Here is a 26,169-nt window from a genome sequence, read left to right as displayed (position 1 = left end):
ACCAGGAACAAGAACAGGAACAGAACCAGAACCAGGAACAGGAACAGGAACAGAACCAGGAACAGAACCAGAACCAGGAACAGGAACAAGAACAGAACCAGAACCAGGAACAGAACCAGAACCAGGAACAGGAACAAGAACAGAACCAGAACAAGAACAGAACCAGGAACAGGAACAGAACCAGGAACAAGAACAGGAACAGAACCAGAACCAGGAACAGGAACAGGAACAGAACCAGGAACAGGAACAGGAACAGAACCAGAACCAGGAACAGGAACAGAACCAGGAACAGGACCAGGAACAGAACCAGGAACAAGAACAGAACCAGAACCAGGAACAAGAACAGAACCAGAACAGAACAAGAACAGAACCAGAACCAGGAACAGAACCAGGAACAGGAACAGAACCAGGAACAGGACCAGAACCAGAACCGCTCTGTTCCAAACCCAACTGTTCAGACCGGTCCAGTTTGGTTCTGTTCTGATGAATCAGAACCAAACTGGGTCCAGAACCGATTCTAATTGGTCCTCAGAGTAATGACCTCATTGCGGTCCACTGGAGGAACTGGACCTGGTTCTGCTGCAGCAGACGCTGAGCCGGGATCAGAGACCTGGTCTGGGTTCAGGTTCTGACCCAGTTCCGGTTCTGACCCGGTAACAGCAAGCTGCAGCAGAGCGTCTCCATGGTAACGTGTGTCTCTGCAGATGGGGCTTCACAGTGATGTCAGACAAACACCAGCTGTAAGTATCACCAGAACCAGCCTGACCCGGTCCAATCCTGACCCGATTCTGTTCTGACCCGGTTTATCCCTCTCTGTAGGTTCCTGTGCTGCAGCAGTGAGGCCGAGCTGTGGGACTGGGTCACCAGCTTCCTCCGGGCTCAGGTGAGTCTACAGAATCGGAACCAGAACCGGCACTGGAGTGGCTCACCCCGGGTTCTGCTCCTCTTCCAGAACGATGATCCGGGCCCGCCGGTTCTGCGGCGCCACTCCTCCTCTGACATCTCCAAGCAGAAGTTTGGCACCATGCCGCTGGTTCCGATCCGAGGAGATGAGAGCAACAGTGGCATGCTGTCAGCCAATCAGACTCTGGTGAGAGGCCGGGTCAGAACCGGGACCGGGTCAGAACTGGACCAACACACCGAGTCAGGACTGAGATTCTGTTTCTTCTTCTCTCCCTGCAGAGGAAGCTTCATGACCGAAGGACCCTGTCCATGTACTTTGTGAGTTTTCAGTCCTTCACTGGTTTAAACTGGTTCTTTACTGGTTTAAACTGGTTCTTTACTGGTTTAAACTGGTTCTTTACTGGTCTAAACTGGTTCTTTACTGGTCTAAACTGGTTCTTTACTGGTCTAAACTGGTTCTTTACTGGTCTAAACTGGTTCTTTACTGATTTAAACTGGTTCTTTACTGGATTAAACTGGTTTAAACTGGTTCTTTACTGGTTTAAACTGGTTCTTTACTGGTTTAAACTGGTTCTTTACTGGTCTAAACTGGTTCTTTACTGGTCTAAACTGGTTCTTTACTGGATTAAACTGGTTTAAACTGGTTCTTTACTGGTTTAAACTGGTTCTTTACTGGTCTAAACTGGTTCTTTACTGGTCTAAACTGGTTCTTTACTGGTCTAAACTGGTTCTTTACTGGTCTAAACTGGTTCTTTACTGATTTAAACTGGTTCTTTACTGGATTAAACTGGTTTAAACTGGTTCTTTACTGGTTTAAACTGGTTCTTTACTGGTTTAAACTGGTTCTTTACTGGTCTAAACTGGTTCTTTACTGGTCTAAACTGGTTCTTTACTGGATTAAACTGGTTTAAACTGGTTCTTTACTGGTTTAAACTGGTTCTTTACTGGTCTAAACTGGTTCTTTACTGGTCTAAACTGGTTCTTTACTGGTCTAAACTGGTTCTTTACTGGTTTAAACTGGTTCTTTACTGGTTTAAACTGGTTCTTTACTGGTCTAAACTGGTTCTTTACTGGTCTAAACTGGTTCTTTACTGGTCTAAACTGGTTCTTTACTGGTCTAAACTGGTTCTTTACTGATTTAAACTGGTTCTTTACTGGATTAAACTGGTTTAAACTGGTTCTTTACTGGTTTAAACTGGTTCTTTACTGGTTTAAACTGGTTCTTTACTGGTCTAAACTGGTTCTTTACTGGTCTAAACTGGTTCTTTACTGGATTAAACTGGTTTAAACTGGTTCTTTACTGGTTTAAACTGGTTCTTTACTGGTTTAAACTGGTTCTTTACTGGTCTAAACTGGTTCTTTACTGGTCTAAACTGGTTCTTTACTGGTTTAAACTGGTTCGTTACTGGTTTAAACTGGTTCTTTACTGGTTTAAACTGGTTCTTTACTGGATTAAACTGGTTTAAACTGGTTCTTTACTGGTTTAAACTGGTTCTTTACTGGTTTAAACTGGTTCTTTACTGGTTTAAACTGGTTCTTTACTGGTCTAAACTGGTTCTTTACTGGTCTAAACTGGTTCTTTACTGGTCTAAACTGGTTCTTTACTGGTTTAAACTGGTTCTTTACTGGATTAAACTGGTTTAAACTGGTTCTTTACTGGTTTAAACTGGTTCTTTACTGGTCTAAACTGGTTCTTTACTGGTTTAAACTGGTTCTTTACTGGTTTAAACTGGTTCTTTACTGGATTAAACTGGTTTAAACTGGTTCTTTACTGGTTTAAACTGGTTCTTTACTGGTTTAAACTGGTTCTTTACTGGTCTAAACTGGTTTAAACTGGTTCTTTAGTGGTTTAAACTTGTTCTTTACTGGTTTAAACTGGTTCTTTACTGGTTTAAACTGGTTCTTTACTGGTTTAAACTGGTTTAAACTGGTTCGTTACTGGTTTAAACTGGTTCGTTACTGGTTTAAACTGGTTCTTTACTGGTTTAAACTGGTTCTTTACTGGTTTAAACTGGTTTAAACTGGTTCGTTACTGGTTTAAACTGGTTTAAACTGGTTCGTTACTGGTTTAAACTGGTTCGTTACTGGTTTAAACTGGTTCGTTACTGGTTTAAACTGGTTTGTTACTGGTTTAAACTGGTTCTTTACTGGTTTAAACTGGTTTAAACTGGTTCGTTACTGGTTTAAACTGGTTTAAACTGGTTCGTTACTGGTTTAAACTGGTTCTTTACTGGTTTAAACTGGTTCTTTACTGGTTTAAACTGGTTCTTTACTGGTTTAAACTGGTTTAAACTGGTTCGTTACTGGTTTAAACTGGTTCTTTACTGGTTTAAACTGGTTTAAACTGGTTCGTTACTGGTTTAAACTGGTTCGTTACTGGTTTAAACTGGTTCGTTACTGGTTTAAACTGGTTCTTTACTGGTTTAAACTGGTTTAAACTGGTTCGTTACTGGTTTAAACTGGTTCGTTACTGGTTTAAACTGGTTCTTTACTGGATTAAACTGGTTCTTTGCTGGTTTAAACTGGTTCTTTACTGGTTTAAACTGGTTCTTTACTGGTTTAAACTGGTTCTTTACTGGTCTAAACTGGTTTAAACTGGTTCTTTACTGGTTTAAACTGGTTCCTTACTGGTCTAAACTGGTTTAAACTGGTTCTTTACTGGTTTAAACTGGTTCTTTACTGGTCTAAACTGGTTTAAACTGGTTCTTTACTGGTTTAAACTGGTTCTTTGCTGGTCTAAACTGGTTTAAATTGGTTCTTTGCTGGTTTAAACTGGTTCTTTACTGGTCTAAACTGGTCTAAACTGGTTCTTTACTGGTCTAAACTGGTTCTTTACTGGTCTAAACTGGTTCTTTACTGGTTTAAACTGGTTCTTTACTGGTCTAAACTGGTTCTTTACTGGTTTAAACTGGTTCTTTACTGGTTTAAACTGGTTCTTTACTGATTTAAACTGGTTCTTTACTGGTTTAAACTGGTTTAAACTGGTTCTTTACGGTTCTTTACTGGATTAAACTGGTTCTTTACTGGTTTAAACTGGTTCTTTACTGGTTTAAACTGGTTCTTTACTGGTCTAAACTGGTTTAAACTGGTTCTTTGCTGGTCTTAACTGGTTCTTTACTGGTTTAAACTGGTTCTTTACTGGTCTTAACTGGTTCTTTACTGGTCTAAACTGGTTTAAACTGGTTCTTTACTGGTTTGAACTGGTTCTTTACTGGTCTGAGTTGGTTCTAGGGGAGAAAACATGAAGCATCAGAGAGTAGATCTGGAACTGATCCATTAATTCAGAACATTTTTTCAGTTTTATTCAAACCGGTTTAAACTCAGTTATAATAAAAATAAGAAATTAAGTAAAATATTAAGCCACCCAAAATTGTCTAATTGAAACTCTTAGTTTCTAAAATTTTTAATGCTTTTTCGTATGTCCCCAAAATTTTAGAAATTCACTAAATTATAAAGTTAAAATTTTGGAAAAACACCTGTGTAATTTCGTAAAACAGGATTTTATTGTCACTTTTAGCATTTTTCAGTTTTTAATAAAAATAAATTTATTTTTTTAATCTTAAGCAGAAATACAATAAAGTTTTTATATCATTTTAATCTTTAAAATTTTTAAACTGAAGCAAATTTTACCAGTTGATATTTTGAAACATAATTTTTTTAAAATTATTTTCTGGAATTTAAAACAGTTAAACAGTTATTATAACATTTAAACATTTTTGAATTCAGAACAAAGCCCATCAGAACCATTTTAGGATTTCAGTTTGTGAAGCTGTGCAGAACTGCCAGAGCGTTCGGTACCGTTAACCTGGGTCGGGTTTGGTTCTGTCTGTGTCCAGCCCATGAAGATCCAGCAGGACTCGTTCGAGGAGCGGGCCGAGTCTCCGGACCTTCCGGAACCGCTCTACGAGGAGGTGGGGGACTTTGGCCTGCAGGTGCTGAAGTCTCTGGAGACCAGCTTCCGGTCCAGCCGCGCCGCAGAGACCCAGGAGGTTCCGGACCGGCAGACCCGGCTGGTTCTGTCAGAGAGCGGACATCTGGACCACGTGGCCGCCCCCCGGGCGGTCCGCTCCGTCGGCGGCTCCCTGGAGACGCTGGAGCGGAGCGGCAGCAGCAGCGGGGCAGGCTGCAGTTCCCCCGACCCGCCAGCAGAGGCCAGCGCAGGCTGCAGTTCCCCCGGTCCGCCAGCAGAGGCCAGCGCAGGCTGCAGTTCCCCCGGTCCGCCAGCAGAGGGCGGCATATGGCCCGGAGTCTGCACGGCGTCCCAGGAGCTGCTGCTGAAAGAACTGTCATCTGCCTTCATTAGGAGGAGCGAAGAAGAGGAGAAGCTGTATGACGTCTGAGGAAGGTCAGAACCTTCAGAGGAGCTGGAGCCATCAGAACCACCTGGTCTGTTTCTGCTCAAACGGACCCACCAGAACCAGGCTGGCAGAATGACGTCATCCTCATATGACAGGACGATGGGGACAAATATCAGCTGTTTGACTGTTAGGGGTTCTGTTTGGACTTTTTGGGTCATGTGGGTTCTGGCAGAACTGCTGGACGCCTCCATGTTGTTGCAGGTGTTGATCGGGGGGGGGGGGGGGGGTGTTTATAACCTTTAATAAAAACAGCAGAAACGTCTGTTTGGGCTACTAGTTCTGATTCTGATGTCTCGACCCAGTTTACCGGAACAAAAACAGCCGGTCACAGGATCCTGGTACATCAGAACCGGGCCTAGATGAAGCTGTGACCAGTAAAGACCTCACTCTGTCCGGTTCCGTCTCATTTTTACGAAACACAAGTAGGGATCAGAACCACAGACCCGCGCCGGTATCAGAACCGCTCTGGGTAACCGACAGTGGATCAGAACATGTTCTGGCATCACTGATGGAATAACAGAGTTACCACGGTAACAGAGATCAGAGGTAAAGTTCAGATGGATTTGTCTTTGTTCAAGGTCTCATCAGTCTCCGTTACCACGGTAACAAGGAAGGCAGTTCCAGGCTTGGTCCCGCCCCCACCTGTCCAGGTGCGTCAGGCTCAGTTCCTGCTGGGCTTCAGGTTGTGGATCTGGCCAGCGGCCCTCAGCGGTTTGTAGGCGGCCGACTTTCGAAGCCGCTCTCCTTTCAGCGAAGCGACGTGAGGCAGCAGCGGCGGCGTCCGCAGGCCGAAGCCCGCCGCTTCCGGGCCGTGAACCCGCAGCTCCACCCGCTCACCTGACATCGCCGTCACGGCAACCCAACCTGACAGACAGACGACACGCAGGTGAGAGGAGATCAGAGCCAGCCTGGCGGCTGCAGGCGGGGGCGGGGCTTACCTGCTGATGACAGCGTGATGTCAGCGGCGGCCTCCAGGTAACCTCGACCCTCCAGACTGAAGTCCTGAGGAACCAACGCAGGAAAACGCTGCATCCTCTCCGACCCGCCTGCAGGCACCTGAACGCAGCACGGAGGCAGACATGACTCACGGCACCGTGACGACGGGCTGACTGAGGTCACAGTGAGGTCATGTGACTCACCCCCAGCAGGGCGTGGCCGGCGTGTCGCTCATAGACGCTGGCGGCTTTATCCAGACCGGTGATGTGAACTGGGACCTGACTGGAGGCCAGAACAGAAAACCAGCAGGACTTCCTGCCCTGCAGTCGGCGGCCATTACCAGGCGTCCGTCGTTAACCAATCAGCTCATCCACCCGTCAGTTAATTAACCCCTTCCTACCTGCAGGAAGTCGATCCGGGCCAGCGCTCCGACAAACAGAGTCATTCCGGGTTTCAGGACGAAGGTCCGGGGAACGATGGCCCGGGTCGGAACCACCGATCGGACCTCCTGGTTCTCCAGCAGCTGGAGGATCTGAGGAAGTCCAGACAGCAGGAACAGGAAGTGGATTCAGAAAAACATTGTGAATAAGAAGGCCGAGATTTCACCTTTATAGATTCAAAATGGGTCTGTGAAAATGTTTTCCAAATAATCAGTTAGAAAAATAATTACATTTTTATATCAAAACCAGTTTAATGTTTAAAATCACAATTATCCCAAAAAATCCAGGGGGGAGAGGAAGAGGAGCAGGAAGAGGAAGAGGAGCAGGAAGAGGAAGAGGAGCAGGGAGAGGAAGAGGAGCAGGAAGAGGAAGAGGAGCAGGAAGAGGAAGAGGAGCAGGAAGAGGAAGAGGAGCAGGAAGAGGAAGAGGAGCAGGAAGAGGAAGAGGAGCAGGAAGAGGAAGAGGAGCAGGAAGAGGGAGAGGAAGAGGAGCAGGAAGAGGAAGAGGAGCAGGAAGAGGAAGAGGAGCAGGAAGAAGAAGAGGAGCAGAAAGAGGAGCAGGAAGAGGAAGAGGAGCAGGAAGAGGAAGAGGAGCAGGGAGAGGAAGGGCGGCTCACGTCTCTCTCTCTCAGGATTCCCGGCGTGTCGTAGAGCCAGTGGGCGTCTTTCAGATGGCTGGCGTTCGGTTCGTCATGTGACCCAACGGCAGCTGATGGAGGAGTCAGAACCAGGTTAGAACCTGCAGGTGGGACTGGTTCAGTCAGAACCGGATCAGAACCGGATCAGAACCTACCTTCCTTCTGTGAACCTCCGTCTTCGCCAAACGCCAGGCTGTCCGGATCAAACTGGATCTCTTCGCTTCTGGATCCACCGGATCGGAACGTCTGACCGACCCGACCTGGACAGGTGAGCAGGTGATCAGAGACCCACCTGGCTCCGCCCCTGGTCACATGGCTCCGCCCCCTCCTTACCCACTAGGTATCCATGGCGACTGAGCCTTTGCAGCCGCTGCAGCTCGTCGGCCGGTAGCTCTGCCTCCGTCTGCTGCAGCGCCTCCTTCAGGCGGTTCTGGCGCCGGAACATGCGGTAAGGAGTCGGGTTGGTGATGGGGAACTTCAGCAGCTCCAGAGTGGTCCCTGAACGCATCGCGGGGAGACACAGCGGGTCAGCCAGGCGCAGCGGCGGCAGCGGTTCCGGTTCTGGTTACATACCGGGCCAAGGGGAGATGGTGGCCCTGCGCAGGGCGCTGGCCGCCGCGGACCGGCAGTAGTCGGACTCCAGCAGCGCGTTGAACAGCGTGGACTTGCCGACGTTGGCTCCGCCCACCAGGAACACGTCGCCCTTGTAGCTCCAGGAGCGCTGCAGGGCGGAGACCAGCGCCTCCAGCCCGAAGCCCGTCTTGGCGCTGATCAGGTGGAGGTCGGCCACCTGCGTCCCGAACCCAGCGTCCTGGCAGCACCGCGCCAGGCGCCGCTTCAGGCGCTGCAGGTAGTTGGGCGCGTCGGCGGGCAGCAGGTCCACCTTGTTGCCCAGAACCACCACCTGCTTGTTGGTGCCCACCAGGTCCGGCAGGTCCGGAACCAGGGAGCCCGGCGGGTCCAGCAGGTCCACCACCAGCAGCACCAGCGCCTTCCGAGCCCGGACCCGCCGCACCACATCCCGGTACTGGTCCCGGGTCAGCTGCAGGTGCAGCGCCTTGTGGTGGTGGGTGAGCAGGTGGCAGCGCTGGCAGGTGGCTCCGCCCAGTTTCCCCGTCGCCATGAGAACCTTGAACTTCTCGCTGGGCAGGAAGCCGGGCAGGTCGGCGGCGGCGCAGTGCAGCAGGGCGCCGCATCCGGAGCAGCTGGTGTCGCTGACCGCAACGCCTGCGTCCGCCGTCCCAAACACGCGGTGCTCGCCCTTAGGCTCCGCCCCCTTCCTCTTCTTCTTCTGGGACTTTATGAGGCGCTCGTCCAGCGGGAAGTCCTCATCATGGAAGTCCATGAAGGAGTCTGGCCCTGGCTCCTGCGAGGCTCCGTCTCTCAGCACCTGCAGCTGCCGCTCCAGTGCCCTCAGGTGGGTCCGGTGCTGACGGTCAGAACCAGACCCAGAACCAGAACCAGAACCTGAGGCGACGCGGAGCTGCTGCTCCTCATCGGGCTCCTCCTCTAGACCTGAAACAGGAGAGAACAAGAAGAGTCAGGCTGACCCAACAGAACCGGCAGCAGAACCTCCTGATTCCGTCCAATCAGATTCATCCAATGTGGTCAGCTGATCAAAGCTCAGACTGAGACCGTCACAACGATCCAAACGGCCGATACTGGCAGATCAGAACTTCCTGATGTGACAACAACTTATTCAGGGAAGAAGAATGAGAAGGAGCAGAAGAAGAAGAAACATGTTCAACATTTGTTACCAATAAAAGTCTGAAAACTTTGATTAGGCCATGAATCTGCTTTGATCTAAAAACCATCCCATTATATCTCTGGCTGGATGTCCTGACGGAACCAGAACCTTCTGGACCAGATGGGTTCTGGTTCCGGATTAGGAGGCTCCTGTTTGTTTATGAAGGGAAGTTTAAGCATTGTGAATACTTTCTGTGAAACTGGACTTTAGGAACCAGAACCGAGCTGAGATCCTTGACCTGAGGCAGAACAGTTCTGGAGATAAAACCCAATGAGAGGTCCAAAAGAACAAGAACCAACAAAACCGGAAACGCATCCTGGTTCTGGTCATGTTAATGCTAAACAGTTCTGACCCGGGAAGCGGGGTCTAGAAGGTTCTACAGAACATCTCAGCTGTTCAGCGGAGCATCAGAACCGGAACCACACATCGGGTCAGAATAGCAGTCAGCTCCGGTACCGGAACAAGTAGCAGAGCAGGAGGTTCTGTAGCTGCTCACCTGCACAGTCCAGGAACACGAACTGTTCCTCCAGGTTCGTATCCACGATGCAGCTCCGGACTCCGGCCCTCCTGGCCGCTGCCGCGGCTCCGCGCGCCGCGCCCCGACCTGCCGCCGCGGAGCAGACGCTCCTCCACACCTGGCGGCGAAAACTCACTTGCAGCAGCTTCAGCATGCTCACCCGCTCACCTTACCGTCCCCGTGCTGCTTTACTTCCTCAACGGATGTGACGTCACACGCGTCACTTGTTTATTTTTTGTGAAATTCTCTTCCCCTTACCGCCACCTATCGGTAGATTTTAATAAAAGGCGCATGCGCAGATATTCTTGTCTATTATATCATTTAAATCTCCTATTTTAATAAACAAATAATAATGGAATTAACAGTGTTTTTTCTTTTGGAGTGAGACATCTTGTGTAAATGATCTCTGGCAAACTCCAGATTAAACAAACTGCCGTTCTCAGAGTGAGTCCTCTTGTTTTCATAGGATCTCTACAAATGAAGAGACTCCTCCTTCAGAGTGGGACCTCTTGCATTTAGAGGATCTGTGCTGCCATTCTCTGGGATCTCTTCAAGTTCTGCACCGTCAAAATGTTGAAGCTGTTCGGTTCTTTAAGGCCTTCAGCTGTCCTGTTCAGAACAACTGCTGCTGCTGCTCAGGTGAGTTTACCTGCATCATTTGGACCAGACACTTAGGAACCAAAGAACAGTCGGTTCAGAACCAACAGAACAAAAACAAAACGAACTCGCAGGTTTTCTGCCGTAGAACCTTCATGAGTCACAAGTTGTCTGGCTCTGCAGAATCTGCAGTTCTGGGTGTTCGGTTCGATGTGGTTCGATTGTTTGTGTCAATGGCTGATCGGAGAAAAAAGGTCAGAACCAGCTAGAGACCAGAGCCGAGGGGGCGGACCCTGAACGCCTCATGGCCTTCAGCTGTTCTGTAAACAGAGAGAGTGTGTGTGTGTGTGTGTGTGTGTGTGTGTGTGTGTGTGTGTGTGTGTGTGTGTGTGTGGAGCAGCTGAGGGTCCACTGTGGATTGTTTAGCCGTTTGTACGTGAATCCCCCACGCGGAGTGGGTCATGGTGCGGTGTCACGTCTCACAGGGCGGCGGTTGCCTTCCACATCCAGTAGGGGGCGGCAGAGGCCTCAGCACGCCGAGCGGGTTTAGTGTTGCTAACGTTTCCAGAGTAACTGATATGATTCAATGAAACTTTCTGAAGTTGATTTCATTTGATAAGAACCGAGACTGGATCTGGTTCGGTTCGAGATATTTCAGATATTACTCTTCTGGGAACCCAGAATTAGGTTCACAGAAGAGTAACAAATCTGGTTGTTACAACCAGGTCTGTTAAACAGAAGCAAGCAAAAATTCACAACTGTGAGCTGTGCTGAAGTAAATAAAAGAGAGAAGTTCAAATACATGTTGAGAGTGAAACTGCTTCCCAAAGATAAAGATATATGACAGATTTCAAAAGAAAATGAAAACGTTAGACCGCGGATAATATTTAGGAAATAGCGCCCCCTTCACTTCCGGAGTCCAATGGTCTCCTGTCCAAATAAGGTACGAGACTGACAGCGGTCCGTCCCGCACCTGTTTGCTGCAGTGAGGTTCTCAGAGGTAGAGGAGGATATTCTTCATCTTTGTGACTCTGAACTGCAGCGCCCATCATTCAGAACAGGCTAACGGCTAAAGGCTGCACAACACGGACTTTACCGCCATAAACTGTGCAGCCCTCGGACGGCGGTACATGTTTAGAGCTGCTTTGGTTCGTGGAGTTTGCGTTTTTACGCAATGTATTCATGTTTTGTGTCAAACAAAAGCACTTAAGCAGAGGTATTTTATTTTTCTTTTAGTTTTCACGTTGTTTTTGATGCACTTCAGCAAACCTGGTTTTGAACGAAGCACATGTGAATGTATGCTCTCCGTGTTTTCTTTGGTCTGAGGGACTGCTATAAAATATATAGCACAAAGCTAAGTATTTAGTAAGATTATTATTTAGTATGCTAACTAAATACTTAAAAATAAAGGAGACTTTGAAAAATTAACCTCCATTATAATAAAATCCACGTTATTGCTGTTAATTTTCCCATAGTTCATATCGACAAAGTATGGCGTCAGTTCAGTCCAAACACTGGCGGCCGGTCACTGGAGGAGAGGCGGCTCACCTGGACAGGTCGCCAGTCCAGCAACATCAAGTTTTTATGTTATGTCATTTTCCTTTTCAATCAAAGTATTTTTGAATTGCATACATGTGAACAAGCATGTTGGTTATTGACAGAAATACCCAAACGGAGCAGAGCTTCAGGGAGGTTGGCTTCTGGTCAGATGTGACAAAACTTGATGTTTCGGTGACGTCATCAGCTCCATGGTGGCAGAACAAGTGGTTCTGTTCCCACTGTGAAACATGGAAGAGGCTGAGTCATGCTGTGGGACTGCTCTGCTATATCAGGGTGTGTTGAATCTGTTCAGGGAACGACGAAACCTCCAGAATATCAAGGCGTTTTGGAGAGAAATGTGCTGCCCAGGGTCACAGGTCAAAAGTCATTCAACAGGAAAATGACCCAAAACAACTAGAGATGAAAACACTGGACTGTTCTGACCTTGAACATCTGGAGCATTTTGTATCGCCCAAGTAGGCTGAGCAACAAAATATGAACTTCAGTTTAGTTTATTTTTACATAATTCAGTTTAACCAAAAGGTTCATGTTCAGATTTATGGTTTAGTCAGTGCAAGTATTTCAGATGCCGTGGGTTTCTTGTCAGAGTGAGACCTCTGACCTCTCGGCCCCTCTCTGCAGCCCAGCGCCCACCTGGCCACCGGACCCCAGCAGGAGCAGAGAACCTTCTATGAGTTCAGAACCTACAGCATCCGTCCGGACCAGAACTTGGCCTTCCTCAAGCTGACCAATGAGAAGATCCATCTGCGCACCGCCCACTCCCAGCTGATTGGCTGCTGGACCGTGGAGTACGGCGGCCTCAACAAGTTCTTCCATATATGGCAGTATGGTGAGGACCCTTCCTGTTGGGCTTTCTTTAGATTCCTGGATAAAAAGTTCAAATCAGGAGGTTCTGGTTCTGGTTCCAGATGTTTGGGTCTAACCCCCCCTCCTCTCAGACAGTTACTCCCAGCGGGCAGCTGTGCGGGCAGCCGTGGCTCAGGACCCCTCCTGGATCTCAGAGTACATCTCCAAGGCCTTGCCGCTGCTGACGGCGCAGGACAACGAGGTTTCCTACCTGGTCCCCTGGAGCCGCCTGAAGAGCCCCCCCCAGCAGGGAGGTAGGCCCCGCCCACCGCCCCACCTGGGCCTGACCGGATCACCGCTTCTAAACAACCAATCAGAGCCAGGAGGAGGAGGGTCTTAGTGCTGTCAATCATACTCTGTGTGGCGCTGCTCGTCACCCCCGCTGCAGCTGTCATAGCATGTTGTGAATGCTAAGGCTAGTTAGCACAACCACAGATGATGGTGGATAAACAGTTTTCCTGTAACAGTAAGTTACACATTTAGCAGCAAGTACATGAGCAGGATTGACAGCGCTAAGCCCCACCTTGGGTTCTGATGGGTTCTGTTGAGTTCTGATGGTGGTTCTGTGTTCCAGGCGTGTTCGAGTTGGTGACCTTCCAGATGCGTCCTGGGGGCCCGGCCGTTTGGGGCGGGGCCTTCCAGGCGGCCATGTCGGCTCATGACGCTCCGGGTTACGGGAAGCTGCTGGGGGCGTTCCACAGCGAGTTCGGACTGCTGAACCGAGGTACCAGAACGCAGCCGGGTTCTGTGAGAACCCGACTAGATGTCGACTTATCCAGACGTTCTAGGCGTTGCGCCTCTAACCGGATCTTATGGTGTCCTAGTTCACGCCCTCTGGTGGTTCGAGAGCGCCGACCATCGAGCTGAATGTCGACACAGGGCTCACACTGACGCCAGAGTGGTTGCAGCAGGTAAGACTCCACCCCCGCTCTGTGACATCACTCAGGTGAGCGCTGGCTAACTGCTACCTCCGTCTCTCAGTCAGGAACAGCGTCGCCCACCTGGACTCTCAGAGAAACCAGCTCATGTTGCCCTGTCCTTTCTCCCCCATGAAGTAACTTCCTGCCGTCTCCATGGCAACACATCCACTCTTCTCCTCATTCAGGCATGACCTAGGCTCCGCCTCCTGCCCTGGACGGACCAATCACAGCAGCTGGCCACTGTGACCGCAAAGTTCTGCTGAGGTTCTGATCCAAATGCTGCTCAACAACAAACTGACTGTTGGAAATATTTTCTGCAATAAATTCTTCTTTACGGTGTGACGTTTCTATGACGACGCAGGGCTAACGATTGGTTAGCTGCAGCTCCATTATTCATTTTATCATCTAAAAATAACGACAATCATTTTATACAGAATCTGAAATACATTAAAAAATCCACATCTTTCACAGGATTTTAAGTTTTCCATATTTCCCATCAGCCACTTCAATTTCAGGATGACGGCCATGTTTTAACTTTTTAAGCCAATTATTGTCCAAAAATGGTCTCATCTTCATGAGTTGGATGAACTTTGTGTCTCATGTTCATAAAACTTTAACGTGATGAAATGTAACAGAATCAGAAAGTGAAGATTTTACCGTTAACAAAATGAGAGGCTAACCGTCTTCATCAGCTAACCGTTAGCATAAGCTAACCGTCTTCATCAGCTAACCGTTAGCATAACCTAACCGTCTTCATCAGCTAACCGTCATCATAAGCTAACCGTCTTCATCAGCTAACCGTCATCATAAGCTAACCGTCAGCATCAGCTAACCGTCTTCATCAGCTAACCGTCAGCATTAGCACAAGCTAACCGTCTTCATCAGCTAACCGTTAGCATTAGCACAAGCTAACCGTCACCATAAGCTAACCGTCTTCATCAGCTAACCGTCATCATAAGCTAACCGTTAGCATAAGCTAACTGTCAGTATACGCTAACCGTCTTCATCAGCTAACCGTTAGCATCAGCTAACCGTTAGCATAAGCTTGGACATTTCTGTCCAATCTGGAATAAACAGAACCTGGAAGGAAGGGGATGGGTCAAATCCAGGGAGTTCTTAAATTTGGCTCTGATCCAAGGTTTCTCAGTTTGGATCAGAACCGTGAAGTGTGTGTGTGTGTTTGTTGAGCAGCAGACGGAGGCGGCGTGGAGGTTTCATGAGGTTTATTCTGCTAGTTGGGCTGTAACAGCTCTTCTTCCATCAACAGCACAACATGCTGATTGGATTAGAATCGGATCAGAACCAGTGCAAACAGACTGAAGTCTGGAACACAAAGTGCTGCGGTCAGGCGACCAATCAGATCACAGATCAGTCCTGCAGCTTCCAGGCCTGATGAGGTATTTGGCTGCTTCCAGCCCATCATCTTTATAAAAACACTTTAAAAAAAACATAAATCAGGCTTCTGATTGGCTGCTAAGGCAGGAAACAGCATGGACCCCGCCAAAATAAAACATCAGAATAAATGATCCTGTTCCAGCTACAAATATAAATAAAATTGGACACTAAGAACGGAATCAAAGTGGATAAAAAGTGATCAGTTTGAAATGATTGGGATTCTTCATCGGGTTCAAGTGTTCAGCGAATCACTGCATTGACCGGCATCGGGCGGCAGGAAGCTCCGACGCCGGTGAGGAGGGGGCGTGTCCTTCGCTGCAGGTCCAGTCCAGGTGAAGTCCCGCCTCCCGGCGTCACATGACGCTCTCGCTTTCCGCACCGCCGCAGGCGGAGCTCGGTGCCGGGACGTCGATGATCACTTCCTTCCGCCTCACCGACGCGTCTTTGGACAGGTAGTCGTCACTCTGATCCTTCGCAAAGTTCACAAACACCTGAGAGCACAAAAAACACATTTCCCATCAGCCCCGTCACCTTCCAGACCAGGTTTACCTGTCCAGGTGTGCGGACCCTCACCTGGTCTAAGGTGGTCTGGGTGACAGAGTAGTCCTCGATGCGCAGCGCGTCCTTGTTGTTGGCGAAGGTGGAGAAGATGTGGGCGAGCGAGGAGAGGGAGGAGGGCAGTTGGTACTGCAGCATGTTGCGGTGCTTCTCCTTCAGCGTGCTGCCGCTCAGCTCGCTCTCTATGAACTTCATGACGGGACGCAGGTCCGGGTCGGGCCCCGCCACCCGCAGGATGATGGTGTAGCCGTCCCCGAACCTGACAACACACACACACACACACACAGCGCTGACTTGCAGACACTCAACACTGCCCTCTGGTGGTCAGTGACGATTTAAAGCTACGTATGTACAGGAGCGCCGCCAGGAATCTTGGGCCCCCTGACAAAAAATTTATTTGCCCCCCCCCCCCGCAGCTGCTGTTACAATTTTTTGAGTCTAATTGACCCATAAAAAGCGTCACAATTTTAAAGGCTTGTCTTGCTTTCTTTGGTCCAATACTGATACTAGCACAATATTCACTGCCAGTGAATTTTACATCCAACAGTCCACATCCAGTATGTAAGTTGGTTGCTTAAATTCTGTCTATCAGTTTTAGATAGTGAAATGTCTCCCCATGAGCAACAGGCATAGACAACATGCAAGATACACATAAAACAACCCAGACTTCTAAAAATCCTATGTAGTTGCATGTTATTCAAGCTGCAGTATGTAACTTTAATAAAAATGTTTTCTCCATATTTGTTAAAGCTGCCACCATGTTGTGACAGTTTGTTATGAGACAGATAATCTGTGAAAAGATCAATCTCCTCCCTGAACTACTGTTAGCTAAAGTAATGCACCGTTCTGACCAAAAACAACCAATGAGAACCAGGAGGAGGGTCTTAGCGCTGTCAATCATCCTCATTCACTCACTGCTAAATGTGCTAATGGTGGAGAAACAACTTATTGTTACAGGAAAAATGTTTATCTGCCGTCATTGGTTGCTATGCTAACCAGACTGAGCATTCACAACAGGCTATGCTAGCTGCAGCATGGGGATGAGCAGCACCACATGAGATGGTGATAGACAGCACTAAAACTCTCCTGTCTCTGATTGGTCATTTCTAGCACTGGGAGAAAGCAGAGGAAATAGATTTTTCACAGATTACCTCTCATACCAAACTGTCACAACATAAAGACAGTTTTAAAAATATGTTGAAAAAATATATATTTATGTAAAAGTTACAAACTGCAGCTTTAATTTCACTTAGGAGAGGACGGGTCAGGAGGGACGTGGGTTAGAGCTGCTGCTGACTGATTCATCTGTTAAGTGATAAAAGGCACAAGGAATAAGTTAAATAGATGAATATGTTGGTAATTTCTTTCCTTAATTCATTAAATGCTAGTGAAATGGAGGCAAACAGTAGTTTGTAGCTAAGCTAACTATGCTAAATGGTTGATAATCTCATACAGTCTACTCACCTCTCAGAGAAAAACTGGGTTATAAGTTAACACTCGTCTTTCTCCCTCTCTATTATCATTTTTCTTAGCAGCATAGTAACAGCCACAGTCGTTCTTGTCTTCCACTGTCTGCTGCTGAACAGCGTCACAGTCAAGGCCAAGCAGGAACGATCCATTTCATGCAGATCCAGGGGGGTGCAGGGCAAATATGGATGTGTGTTTTTTGGTCTGGGAGGGGTAACATTACATTTTTACTGCTGGTCAAGGGCCCTTGGAATTGTCATAACTCTTCCCTGTAAATACGGTTCTATGAATCCCGGATTCATGCAGCCCAAGGTCTGGCCACAAAGTGACACCAGGACCATCAGGATGCAGCTCTGAAACGCAGCCAACACAAAACCATTTAACATCAGAACTGCTGGAGGTCCGACTGCACCAAATGCCCAGAACCAGAACCGAACCAGAATTCGCCAACCATTGGCTGGGCCGACCTATGAGCCCCACGCAGAAATAGAGAAACTAGATTCTGGCTCCCCACTGCACAGCCACCAGTCCCAGCATGAGTAGAGGATCCTGCTGCTACAGGGTTTTAACCTTTGACCCCGGGGCCCATTTATTGGTTTACCAAGCTGACCTGGCTCTTGTTCTATTTGAAAATCAAATCCATGTATGGTTTACTATCAAAAACATAAAATATAATTACATCACAACGTGACAGCACAAGGAGATTTATTCATCATTTGTACTCAAACCTGCACAGAAAAACATCTGAACAGGCCAGAAGTTGATGGAACGGATCGAACAGCAACAAGAGGAAACGAAAGGCAAAGTTCACCGAACCACAGAGCCGCTGTGGACGGAAAGCAGGTTTCTGACAAAAAACCGAACAGTTCTAGAAAAAACATGAACATTTGACTTTTGAAACTCAAAACATTTTCATAATGTTTTCAAGAAAATGTCTCAGGTTTTTGGTGGGAATATACTCCTTTTTTAGATATGAGAAAGGAGTACGGTACATTTCTGCAGAAAACCTCTGAAATTTTCTAGAAAAAAACAAGGAAATTTATGTTGTAATACGTGTTGTGTCATCAAGATGACTTAAGACTCAAAGAACCTGGGAAAAATGTGAAAATTGTTTAAATTATGTGCTCAAATTAAATGCACTAAAATAAATAATAAAATTAATTTTATTGTTGAAAAATAATTTAAAGTACAAAAGAAAATATAGCCAAATAATATCCTAATTAATTTGAAAACTGCTTCAACAGCAAGAACCAGAATCTACCCTCCATACTGTAACAAACAATCATAACCGTTTATCTTTGGACGAACTCTGGTTTTATTCTCATTCCTCCCAGACGCATCAGTTCCAGTCTGGCAGAAACTCCTGACCCACTGGGTTCACTGGTTGTTAATGGGAAGAGGCGTTTCAGCCCTCAGCGCTGGAGACGGAACTATTTTCACACTAAATATGTTTCCACCACAGACATGAATACTAGACGCCTCACGGAGCGCCGAGTCCTGCGTTACGTCGCCGCCATCTTGCATGTGGCAGCAGATCGGAGCTCCTTCAGTCCTGTTCTGTGTTTCAACCGTTTTACGAAACAAACTGGATTCACCATCACCTTCCCCAGGTAAGGATGAAAGATCAGAATTACTTTGCAGCCAGAAATTCGCTTCTAAACAACCGAGAAATATTTCCTATGTAGCTAAATTGGCCCGAAATAACCGCTAATTGTTAGCATAGCAGCTAACGTTTTCACACTGTTTTCTAATGAGAGCTGATGAGAAACCGCTGCTAGAGGAGAAGTTCATTAGAAACCAGAGGATTTAGTGAGGAAAGATCAGTCAGGATCAGAGCTGGAGCTGCTGCTCTTCAGTCTGTTTCCAGCTCAGCTTCTCCATGTCGGTATTTAGCTATAAAGATGCTACGAGTCAGAGCCCAACATGCTGAAAATGGCTTGTTATGAATGTCAAGGAAACATATATGTAGTTTCTATTTTGGATAATTTCTCTTTTATCCTCGGCTTCAGCCTGAGAACCAGGACGTCTCAGAAGTCATTGAGTTCTCCCAGTGTGACCAGCAGACTGAAGCCTGTGGCCAGTGTTCCCAGTATAATAAATATTTTATTCTTTCACTTTTTGTGTGTTTTTAAATATCTCAGTCTGAAGTATTAGTGTATTAATACAGCTTATGTAACGAAATAAGAATAATTTACTGTTAGGATTATTTTCACTCTTTGCTGTCAATAGCAGAGTTGGCATTCTGTAAATTCTCTGGAAAAAAGTAAGAAAAATATGTAGTTTAATGTTTGACAATGATTTATAAATCTAAAGTCATTTCTCAATGTATAAAATATAAATACAAGAAAATTATTTGTTTCTTGTCCTGAAATGTTAAATGTACATTAAATTATGTAAATATGTTCTTCACTGTAAAAATGTCTGTTCATCAATGTTAATATAAAAATGATCAGAATAATTTCTATCAAATAAAACATTGAGCTCTTTATTCAGAAATGCCCCAAAACAATTAAATAATCACATCAAAAGTTAGAAACTCTCTTTAGTCATTTCTCTGATTGCCAAATATATTAATGTGTGAGAAAATGTGTCAATGGCAGGAATTAACTTAAAATACTTTGTAGAACGGCACTTTGTGAAGTTCGGTCCATTTACCTGTATTAGCTTACTGGGACATTTTTTTATTGCAAACAAGCAACATACAAGAACAATATAGAACATTATCGTTACAAACATAGATACAACATCCAAGGGCTTCACAGAACATGAACAATTCATTTACAAATCAAAATCAAATCGTTGCCTGAGGGTTGCAGTTATGATTTAAATGTCTTTAGCATTTGAGTTTCGTTTTAAGGATTCGATATAGATATTAAAAGGATAACGTCTGGAAATTAGGGTTACAAGTAATATTCCTCTGTCAAACCATTTTCTATAAAATATTGTCTTATTTTTATATTTAATGTCTTTATTATTCCAGATATAATATTTATGAGGAGAGAAATTGTGTTTGTACAAAAGTGAGCAGCTTAACAGCATTTGTTTATGAAAGATAATTTTAGGTTTACTATAATTCCATCTAAGAAGAAAAGGCAATCATCCAATTTTCTGAGTTGTAAATGGGAACAGCTTCCATATAGTTTGGGGTTTACAAGGTTTTTTAAATACTTCATTTTGAATGAACTGTTTAAAGATGTGAACTCAGTGGCTTCAATTCCACCTTTTTCAACTTTATTCATTAGAATATTTTTCTTGAGATGGCATTTCTTTTTCCATATAAAGTTTATTAATATTTGTACTGATTTGTTTGGGAACATGAAGAGCCGGATAAACGAGTCTAGATCGGATTCAGCTTAGTAACGAACGTCCTGAGACGAATCCAGGCGTTTCGGGTTCAGAAACAACTCCAGGTCCAGATGACGCTCCTCTTGGGATACGACTGCTAGATTTGGCTTTCGAGTTACCCGGAAGATTTAAGTCGATACGGCATCAGAACATCCGATTCCAGCGAAGCAGGAACTACTTTATTTCGGGATGAGAACAGGACAAAAGGAAAGCAGCATTTAGTCAGCTGCACTGAGAGACATCTTTCTTAGCATCAAAAATTTATCAGCACAGTATTAAGAAACTATTAAAGTCCTTCTGAGACACATAACTAATATTATTAGTTATAATAATATTAGTTATAACTAATATTATTATAACTAATAATATTAGTTATAACTAATATTAGTTATAACTAATATTATTAGTTATAACTAATATTAGTTATAACTAATATTATTATAACTAATATTATTAGTTATAACTAATATTAGTTATAGCTAATATTATTAGTTATAACTAATTATAACTAATATTATTAGTTATAATAATATTAGTTATAATTAGTTATAACTAATATTAGCTTTAACTAATATTACTTATAACTAATATTAGTTATAACTAATAATATTAGTTATAACTAATATTAGTTAAAGCTAATATTAGTTATAACTAATTATAACTAATATTATTATAACTAATATTATTAGTTATAATAATATTAGTTATAATTAGTTATAACTAATATTAGTTATATGTCCACCTGGTCTGAATCCAGACTGACTTTCATCAACCTTTGTATTCTTAATTTGTGTAGCAACACAACCTGCAGTCATGTTACAGTCATTTTGTAGTGATGTAATCGGTGGCCAGGTATCCAGAAGAAGCTGCTCTTTCAGGTTCGGTGTGATCAGACGTTGGGTCCATAGGCGTAGGAAGCGGGGGGCACGGGGGGGACATGTCCCCCCCCAATGACAGACTCATTCCTACGCCCTTGGTCATTGTTAAGTGATCCAGAATCCAAACGTTGATGGAAAAATGGTGACAGCTGATCTGAGAACCTTTTATAAAATTCTGCATTGAGGCCATCCGTCCCCGGTGACTTGGTTTTAATTTATTGATGGATTTTTGGATGTCTTCAAGTGTGATCCAGGAATCACATTGTTCTGTATTATTTTTACTAATTTGTTGCATTTTATTTAGAGAGTTAAATTGTGTGACATTTTCTTCAGAACATCTTGATAAAGTTCTTGGAAAAAAGTTTCACAGTAAGAAGAGATTTGAACAGGATCTTCACAGATATTATTATTGATTTGAAGTTTCATAACACTGTTAGATATTTGATGTTTTTTTCTAATTTCTGTCTCGATCTGAAGTACGCTCCTTCAGCTTTGGAAATCTAAATCTCGTCCAGGTTCGGTTGTAATTGGTTTCATCTAATTTTTTGTTCTTCAGACATATTTTCTGGCAGGACATTGTTCAGTAAGATCATTTATCATTTCTGATTCTATTTTACTTTTTCAGCTCCAGTTTTCATAAACATTTTTCGAAGTTCATATTTTAGCTGTTCCCAGTTTTTACTAAATTCCTTCTGACTGGAAGTTGTATTTTAATACTTTATAATTATTTGTTTAATGTTTTCTTCCACAGTTTTATTTTCTAAAAGTGAAGAGTTGAGTTTCCAGTAAGCTGTAATTTTATTTTGTCCAAACTGGTTTCATTTAGATTTTTCAATTAAAATAAGCTTGTGGTCTGATAAAGGAGCTGGAAAAATATCCGACTTAATTTCATCAGCTATTAAATCAGAAAGCAGCCAGAAATCAATTCTCGACTGAAAGGAGCCCGATTTGTTTCGCCATGTAAATTCAACTCTGGAGCCATTTTTTTAGTCTCCATACATCAGTCAGGCCAAAGGTTGATATCAAGTTTTTTAGATCTGTGTTTGGATTTGTATTAATCTATCTAATGCATCAAGAGTCGAACTGAAGTCCCCACCAATAATAATATTCATATTATGATATTTCCCACATTAGTCATTCAGCCCGTTACTTAATCTATCATAAAGTTGCATATTTTCTCCTTTGATATTATAACCATATATAGAACCCAACAAAATAATTTCTTCATTTATTGATATAACTAATAAAACAAAATGTCCATAAATATCTAAGAGTGAACATAATACATGTCCACTGAAGTTGTTCCATAATATTGCCACTCCTGCTGATTGAGCAATGCCATGTGCCATCATAGTTCGTCCCTCCACTAAATTTTCCAGAATTTGGTATCATTTGCAGTTGAATGAGTTTCTTGGATAAAATAGAAATCAGCTTTAAAATTTTTAAGATATAAAAAAGTTGCCTTTCTTTTAGTGTTGTTCCGTAACCCTCGAGCATTAAGTGAAATAACTTTAAGAAAAGAAATGCTACCAAGAGTTGTAGCTTCTAACCCGGACAATGGAGTTACAGGAAGATCTAACAAACTCTCCCAACAGACAAATTATATGATAAACGGAGCTTTTTCAATATCCAAATGCCATTACTTAACTGTCAGTTCTGATTCTCAAGATGTCTTCTAGTCATTAGCAGGTTCAAGTTCTTTCCTCCTTTGTCAACAAAGGCTCTGGGCCCGATGTAGAAGCTGTTTTCCCTTCGCCTGCTTTTTCACCAGCGGCCACAGCATGTTTCTTCTCTGAAGCCAGGCTGATTTCAGAAAAGACGGCTGCGTACCGCATCCCTGTAGCGTCTCATGGAGAACCGGATCATCCTGTAAACGCTGTCGAAGACATCTGGTAGTTTTTCTTTGCATCCCTGCGCTGTCTTCTGGCAAATGGAAATAACCTTGCAAGAACATCTTCTCCTTCTTCATCTATTCCCGAAAGCCGCAAGTCCCATCTTCTGTAAGTGAAAGTTTGAGCAGCTCATTTTCCATTTGCAGCATCTTTTTTTCTGATTTCTCAACTCTCCTGACGGTTTCTGTCATCTTCTCTTGCATCTTTCATTTCAGCATGGATATAATCCACCGAATCTTTGAGATCATTTATGCCAACTTGCAGACCGTCCGCTCTCTCGTTTATCGTCAACTTTAAAGTTACTATGATGTTTTCAGCGAAGTCATGGTCTTCCGTCGATTTGTGACTTTTAGCCGCCATCTTAGTGGGTGTATTTTCTGTGCTGACGGATTTGCGCTTCCCACTTGCAGCCATTATTTGAAGTTTTCAGGACGACTTTTTTAAGCATAATATTTAACGAGGGTCTCGGAATAAATGCTTCCCTGCGTTAAAGCAGCAATAACGGCTCCCATTCCAGACAACCTCGGGAGAGCTTACAAAGAACGACCACTCATGCCGCCATCTTGCTCGGCCTCCCGTTCACTGGCACACGTATCGCAGCAACGGGCCGACCCGCTCCATGAGGCGTCTACGTGTTCATGTCTATGGTTTCCAGCATAGACATAATATAAGAGTAGACCCGCATTGGCCGCTCCGGCGCAGGAAATACGGCGGCCATCTTGGAGCGGTCGTCCCTCCTACTTTGCTCAACCAAAACAGCAGAAGATGCCTCAGCACTGAGGGATATTGTTGTTCTGGTCGATGGATTATTGATGTGAGGGCTCCACAGACAACATTTCACAAGTAAGATGGACATATTATTGTGTATATATTGTGATTAGAATATTACTTTACTGTATTTATGTCCACCGGGAGATACCAGCTAATATTAGCTACAGTGCTTGGTGTAATACGGGTTCAGCCCCGCTATGAAGGCTAACTGAGATTCTGTACATCTAAAACAATTAATTATTCATTGGCTAAGATTATCTGACACAAGAGATTAAACAATGTAACATATATTAAAAACTTATAAATGTTATAACATTCACCGGCAAAGTTTACACAGGTGGTAAAGACTATTATTTATATTCTTTCACTCTGTCAAAGTAAGATACATCCTAAATCTTCTGTTTTTGTTTTGAAGGTTTCCTAAAGACACGATGTGAGGAAGAAGAGGGAGAAATCTATAAAGAGAGACGGATTCACTGCAGCACGGATGGACCTCAGCTGCTGAACCTCTGAAGCTGGAAAACATACATCTGTCTATATATATGTATACATATACATAAACATGTATCCAATATATATTATTTAGTATTAATCATTATTTATTAGTGTTTGTATAGTTATATAAATATGTATTGATATTACTAAATAATTTATTAAATAAATTATGAACGGCTGTGTGCTTTGTAATATGCTCTTCATACATCGATATCAGAATATTCCATTCCTATTCTATTGTTATAGCCACTAAGCATTAAATATGATGAACTATGTATTAAAAACATACTTAAAAATACAATTGTTTATAAATGTAGCTTTGATAGATGTTTGAATATGGTTTACAGTAACAGAAAGTGTGTTATGATCGATTAAATGCGCTGATACGTCATTGTGCTGCTAAACACATAACGCTGAGTGGAGTGGTGGACCGCTCCAAGATGGCCGCCCTAAATCTCGTCAGCGACAATAGGCGAGAGCGGTCCATGAGGGTCTATCCTTATATTATGTCTATGGTTTCCAGTACCGTTTGCGGCTGGTTTCTTCTTTTGCTCATTAGAGCTTATGGCACATTACTGCCACCAAGTGGTGGAAACTTGTATTGTATTTGAGCGCCTGAATTTACTACACCGTGGTAAAAACATGGGGGGGTTCTTGTGGACCTCTAGGCGGTGCTGGCGGACCAAATGTGGACCGCAGCCTTATGATTAAGAATGCCTGCGTTAAGTGTCGAAGGGGAACGGCCCTTATCAAGAAGCGTGCCCGAATAGTGGGGACCGCACAGACTGGATCATCACTGCAGGCAGAACACCACTGGGAAAACTGACGCCACCTGTTGTCATACTGCTGAAGAGTAGAGGGTGCCCTGGCACTCCCGGTGGCCACAGCTGGAGGCTCTGAGGATTGGAGCGCCATGTCAGTCCACCCAGCAGGGAGAGCAAATCTCTCCTGGTCCGATGACACCATGGGACGTCATGATACAGACTCTGTAGGAGTGGGAACCACAGCTGTGCTGGCCGATACCGAGCCACCAGCAACATCCTCCCAAGAGTCAGTAAATCAGAGAAAGGGGCAAAAAGTGCCTGACAGCCAAATGCACAGCTCCAGCACATTTATGTGTTTGGAGCGACCCTGTCGACACCAGCAGCCCCAAACCTCCTGGTGTTTCCCCCCTGCCACAGAACTAGCGTCTGTCGTGACCAGCTCTCTGTAACAAGTATGTCATTCACCTTTAAGCAGACAGGTAAGCCGTCATGGAGGGTGAACCTAAAAACACAGAAAGCGAAGTGGCTGAGATGGAATCAGGCAGCTCTTCTCCAAGCAGGCAACTCGTATTGTGAGGTGCATTTGCTCAGGATGGCGCGTAGAGAAGCCGATCATCAAGGTCTGGAAGAACCTTCACTCTACAGGCCTGCAGAGGACAGAGGCTGCTTTCACCCAGGAGAGGCAAATCTGAGAAAGCAGCAAAGTTCTGCTGCAATACATGCAGGAAAGTATGCATCCGTCAGGTCTATTGATGTAAACCGTTCTTGCCTTGCAACAGCCTGAAGAACCTCGTAAGTGTATGAAAGGGCAGAGCTTCATCTGGTGACACAATGAGCGAGGCAACAGCAGTTTCAACTGCAGACATATGATCCCAGCCTGCCTTGACCCACTCATGCATAGACACCAACACACAACCATCTGTGGAGAGGCGTGAGAAAACTGTGTGGTCCCCTCAGCAAGCATGCAGCTCCCTCAGGTGCTCCTCTGATGGAGAGACAGAGAAGGGAGCAGGGGCCTGCCCACGTCTGAAAAAGGGCTCCACCAGGAGCTCCGGCTCCCACATAGAGCGGTCACCTGACCCACTAGCTGCACTTTGAGATGAAGAGCGTGAGCCAGTCTCCACAGCTTGAGATGACTGTTCC

At 44.8% G+C, this 26,169-nt stretch overlaps 4 protein-coding genes across 6 annotated transcripts in view; 2 read left to right on the top strand and 2 right to left on the bottom strand.

Moving 5' to 3' along the window:
- arap3 (ArfGAP with RhoGAP domain, ankyrin repeat and PH domain 3) overlaps positions 1–5,523 on the top strand; it is a 30,568-nt gene extending 25,045 nt beyond the window's left edge. For all 3 annotated transcript variants that reach the window (XM_088009328.1, XM_088009326.1, XM_088009327.1), the window contains 5 exons: positions 705–740; positions 820–883; positions 953–1,090; positions 1,183–1,221; positions 4,740–5,523. In XM_088009328.1, the coding sequence (XP_087865454.1) occupies positions 705–740; positions 820–883; positions 953–1,090; positions 1,183–1,221; positions 4,740–5,243 (781 nt within the window). In that variant the 3' untranslated portion in view covers positions 5,244–5,523. The remainder of the gene's footprint in view (positions 1–704; positions 741–819; positions 884–952; positions 1,091–1,182; positions 1,222–4,739) is intronic.
- Positions 4,385–9,758, bottom strand: noa1 (nitric oxide associated 1). Its single transcript, XM_015000844.2, has 9 exons — positions 9,518–9,758; positions 7,848–8,789; positions 7,608–7,772; positions 7,430–7,534; positions 7,254–7,345; positions 6,598–6,729; positions 6,401–6,517; positions 6,200–6,317; positions 4,385–6,125 (listed from the first exon to the last, which is right to left on the bottom strand). The coding sequence occupies exons 1-9, from the start codon at positions 9,690–9,692 to the stop codon at positions 5,923–5,925; spliced, it is 2,049 nt and encodes a 682-aa protein (XP_014856330.2). The 5' UTR covers positions 9,693–9,758; the 3' UTR covers positions 4,385–5,922.
- Positions 9,759–10,020: 262 nt separating this feature from the next.
- On the top strand, positions 10,021–13,800 carry nipsnap3a (nipsnap homolog 3A (C. elegans)). Its single transcript, XM_015000915.2, has 6 exons — positions 10,021–10,177; positions 12,317–12,524; positions 12,634–12,795; positions 13,116–13,265; positions 13,366–13,452; positions 13,523–13,800. The coding sequence occupies exons 1-6, from the start codon at positions 10,109–10,111 to the stop codon at positions 13,597–13,599; spliced, it is 753 nt and encodes a 250-aa protein (XP_014856401.2). The 5' UTR covers positions 10,021–10,108; the 3' UTR covers positions 13,600–13,800.
- An 869-nt stretch (positions 13,801–14,669) lies between these two features.
- LOC106908893 (phospholipid-transporting ATPase ABCA1-like) overlaps positions 14,670–26,169 on the bottom strand; it is a 48,700-nt gene continuing 37,200 nt past the window's right edge. The window contains exons 48-49 of the mRNA XM_088009325.1: positions 15,430–15,673; positions 14,670–15,347 (exon numbers count right to left, since the gene is read on the bottom strand). Of these exons, the coding sequence (XP_087865451.1) occupies positions 15,210–15,347; positions 15,430–15,673 (382 nt within the window). The 3' untranslated portion in view covers positions 14,670–15,209. The remainder of the gene's footprint in view (positions 15,348–15,429; positions 15,674–26,169) is intronic.

This window comes from Poecilia mexicana, unplaced genomic scaffold, assembly GCF_051168715.1.
Source record: "Poecilia mexicana isolate PSO_F unplaced genomic scaffold, ASM5116871v1 scaffold_10, whole genome shotgun sequence".
In the NCBI taxonomy this organism is placed as follows: Eukaryota; Metazoa; Chordata; class Actinopteri; order Cyprinodontiformes; family Poeciliidae; genus Poecilia; species Poecilia mexicana.
This window is presented reverse-complemented; position numbering and strand designations above follow the sequence as displayed.

What these genes read in the sequence shown, in the direction of transcription:
- noa1 (XM_015000844.2), bottom strand. Translation starts at nt 9,692, where the DNA reads ATGCTGAAGCTGCTGCAAGTGAGTTTTCGCCGCCAGGTGTGGAGGAGC. An exon ending in TCGCCATGGATACCTAGTGG is followed by an intron (nt 7,535 to 7,607) that starts GTAAGGAGGGGG and finishes TCACCTGTCCAG; the next exon opens with GTCGGGTCGGTCAGACGTTC. An exon ending in CGGAGGTTCACAGAAGGAAG is followed by an intron (nt 7,346 to 7,429) that starts GTAGGTTCTGAT and finishes CTCCTCCATCAG; the next exon opens with CTGCCGTTGGGTCACATGAC.
- nipsnap3a (XM_015000915.2), top strand. Translation starts at nt 10,109, where the DNA reads ATGTTGAAGCTGTTCGGTTCTTTAAGGCCTTCAGCTGTCCTGTTCAGA. An exon ending in GAGCCCCCCCCAGCAGGGAG is followed by an intron (nt 12,796 to 13,115) that starts GTAGGCCCCGCC and finishes TCTGTGTTCCAG; the next exon opens with GCGTGTTCGAGTTGGTGACC. An exon ending in GTTCGGACTGCTGAACCGAG is followed by an intron (nt 13,266 to 13,365) that starts GTACCAGAACGC and finishes ATGGTGTCCTAG; the next exon opens with TTCACGCCCTCTGGTGGTTC.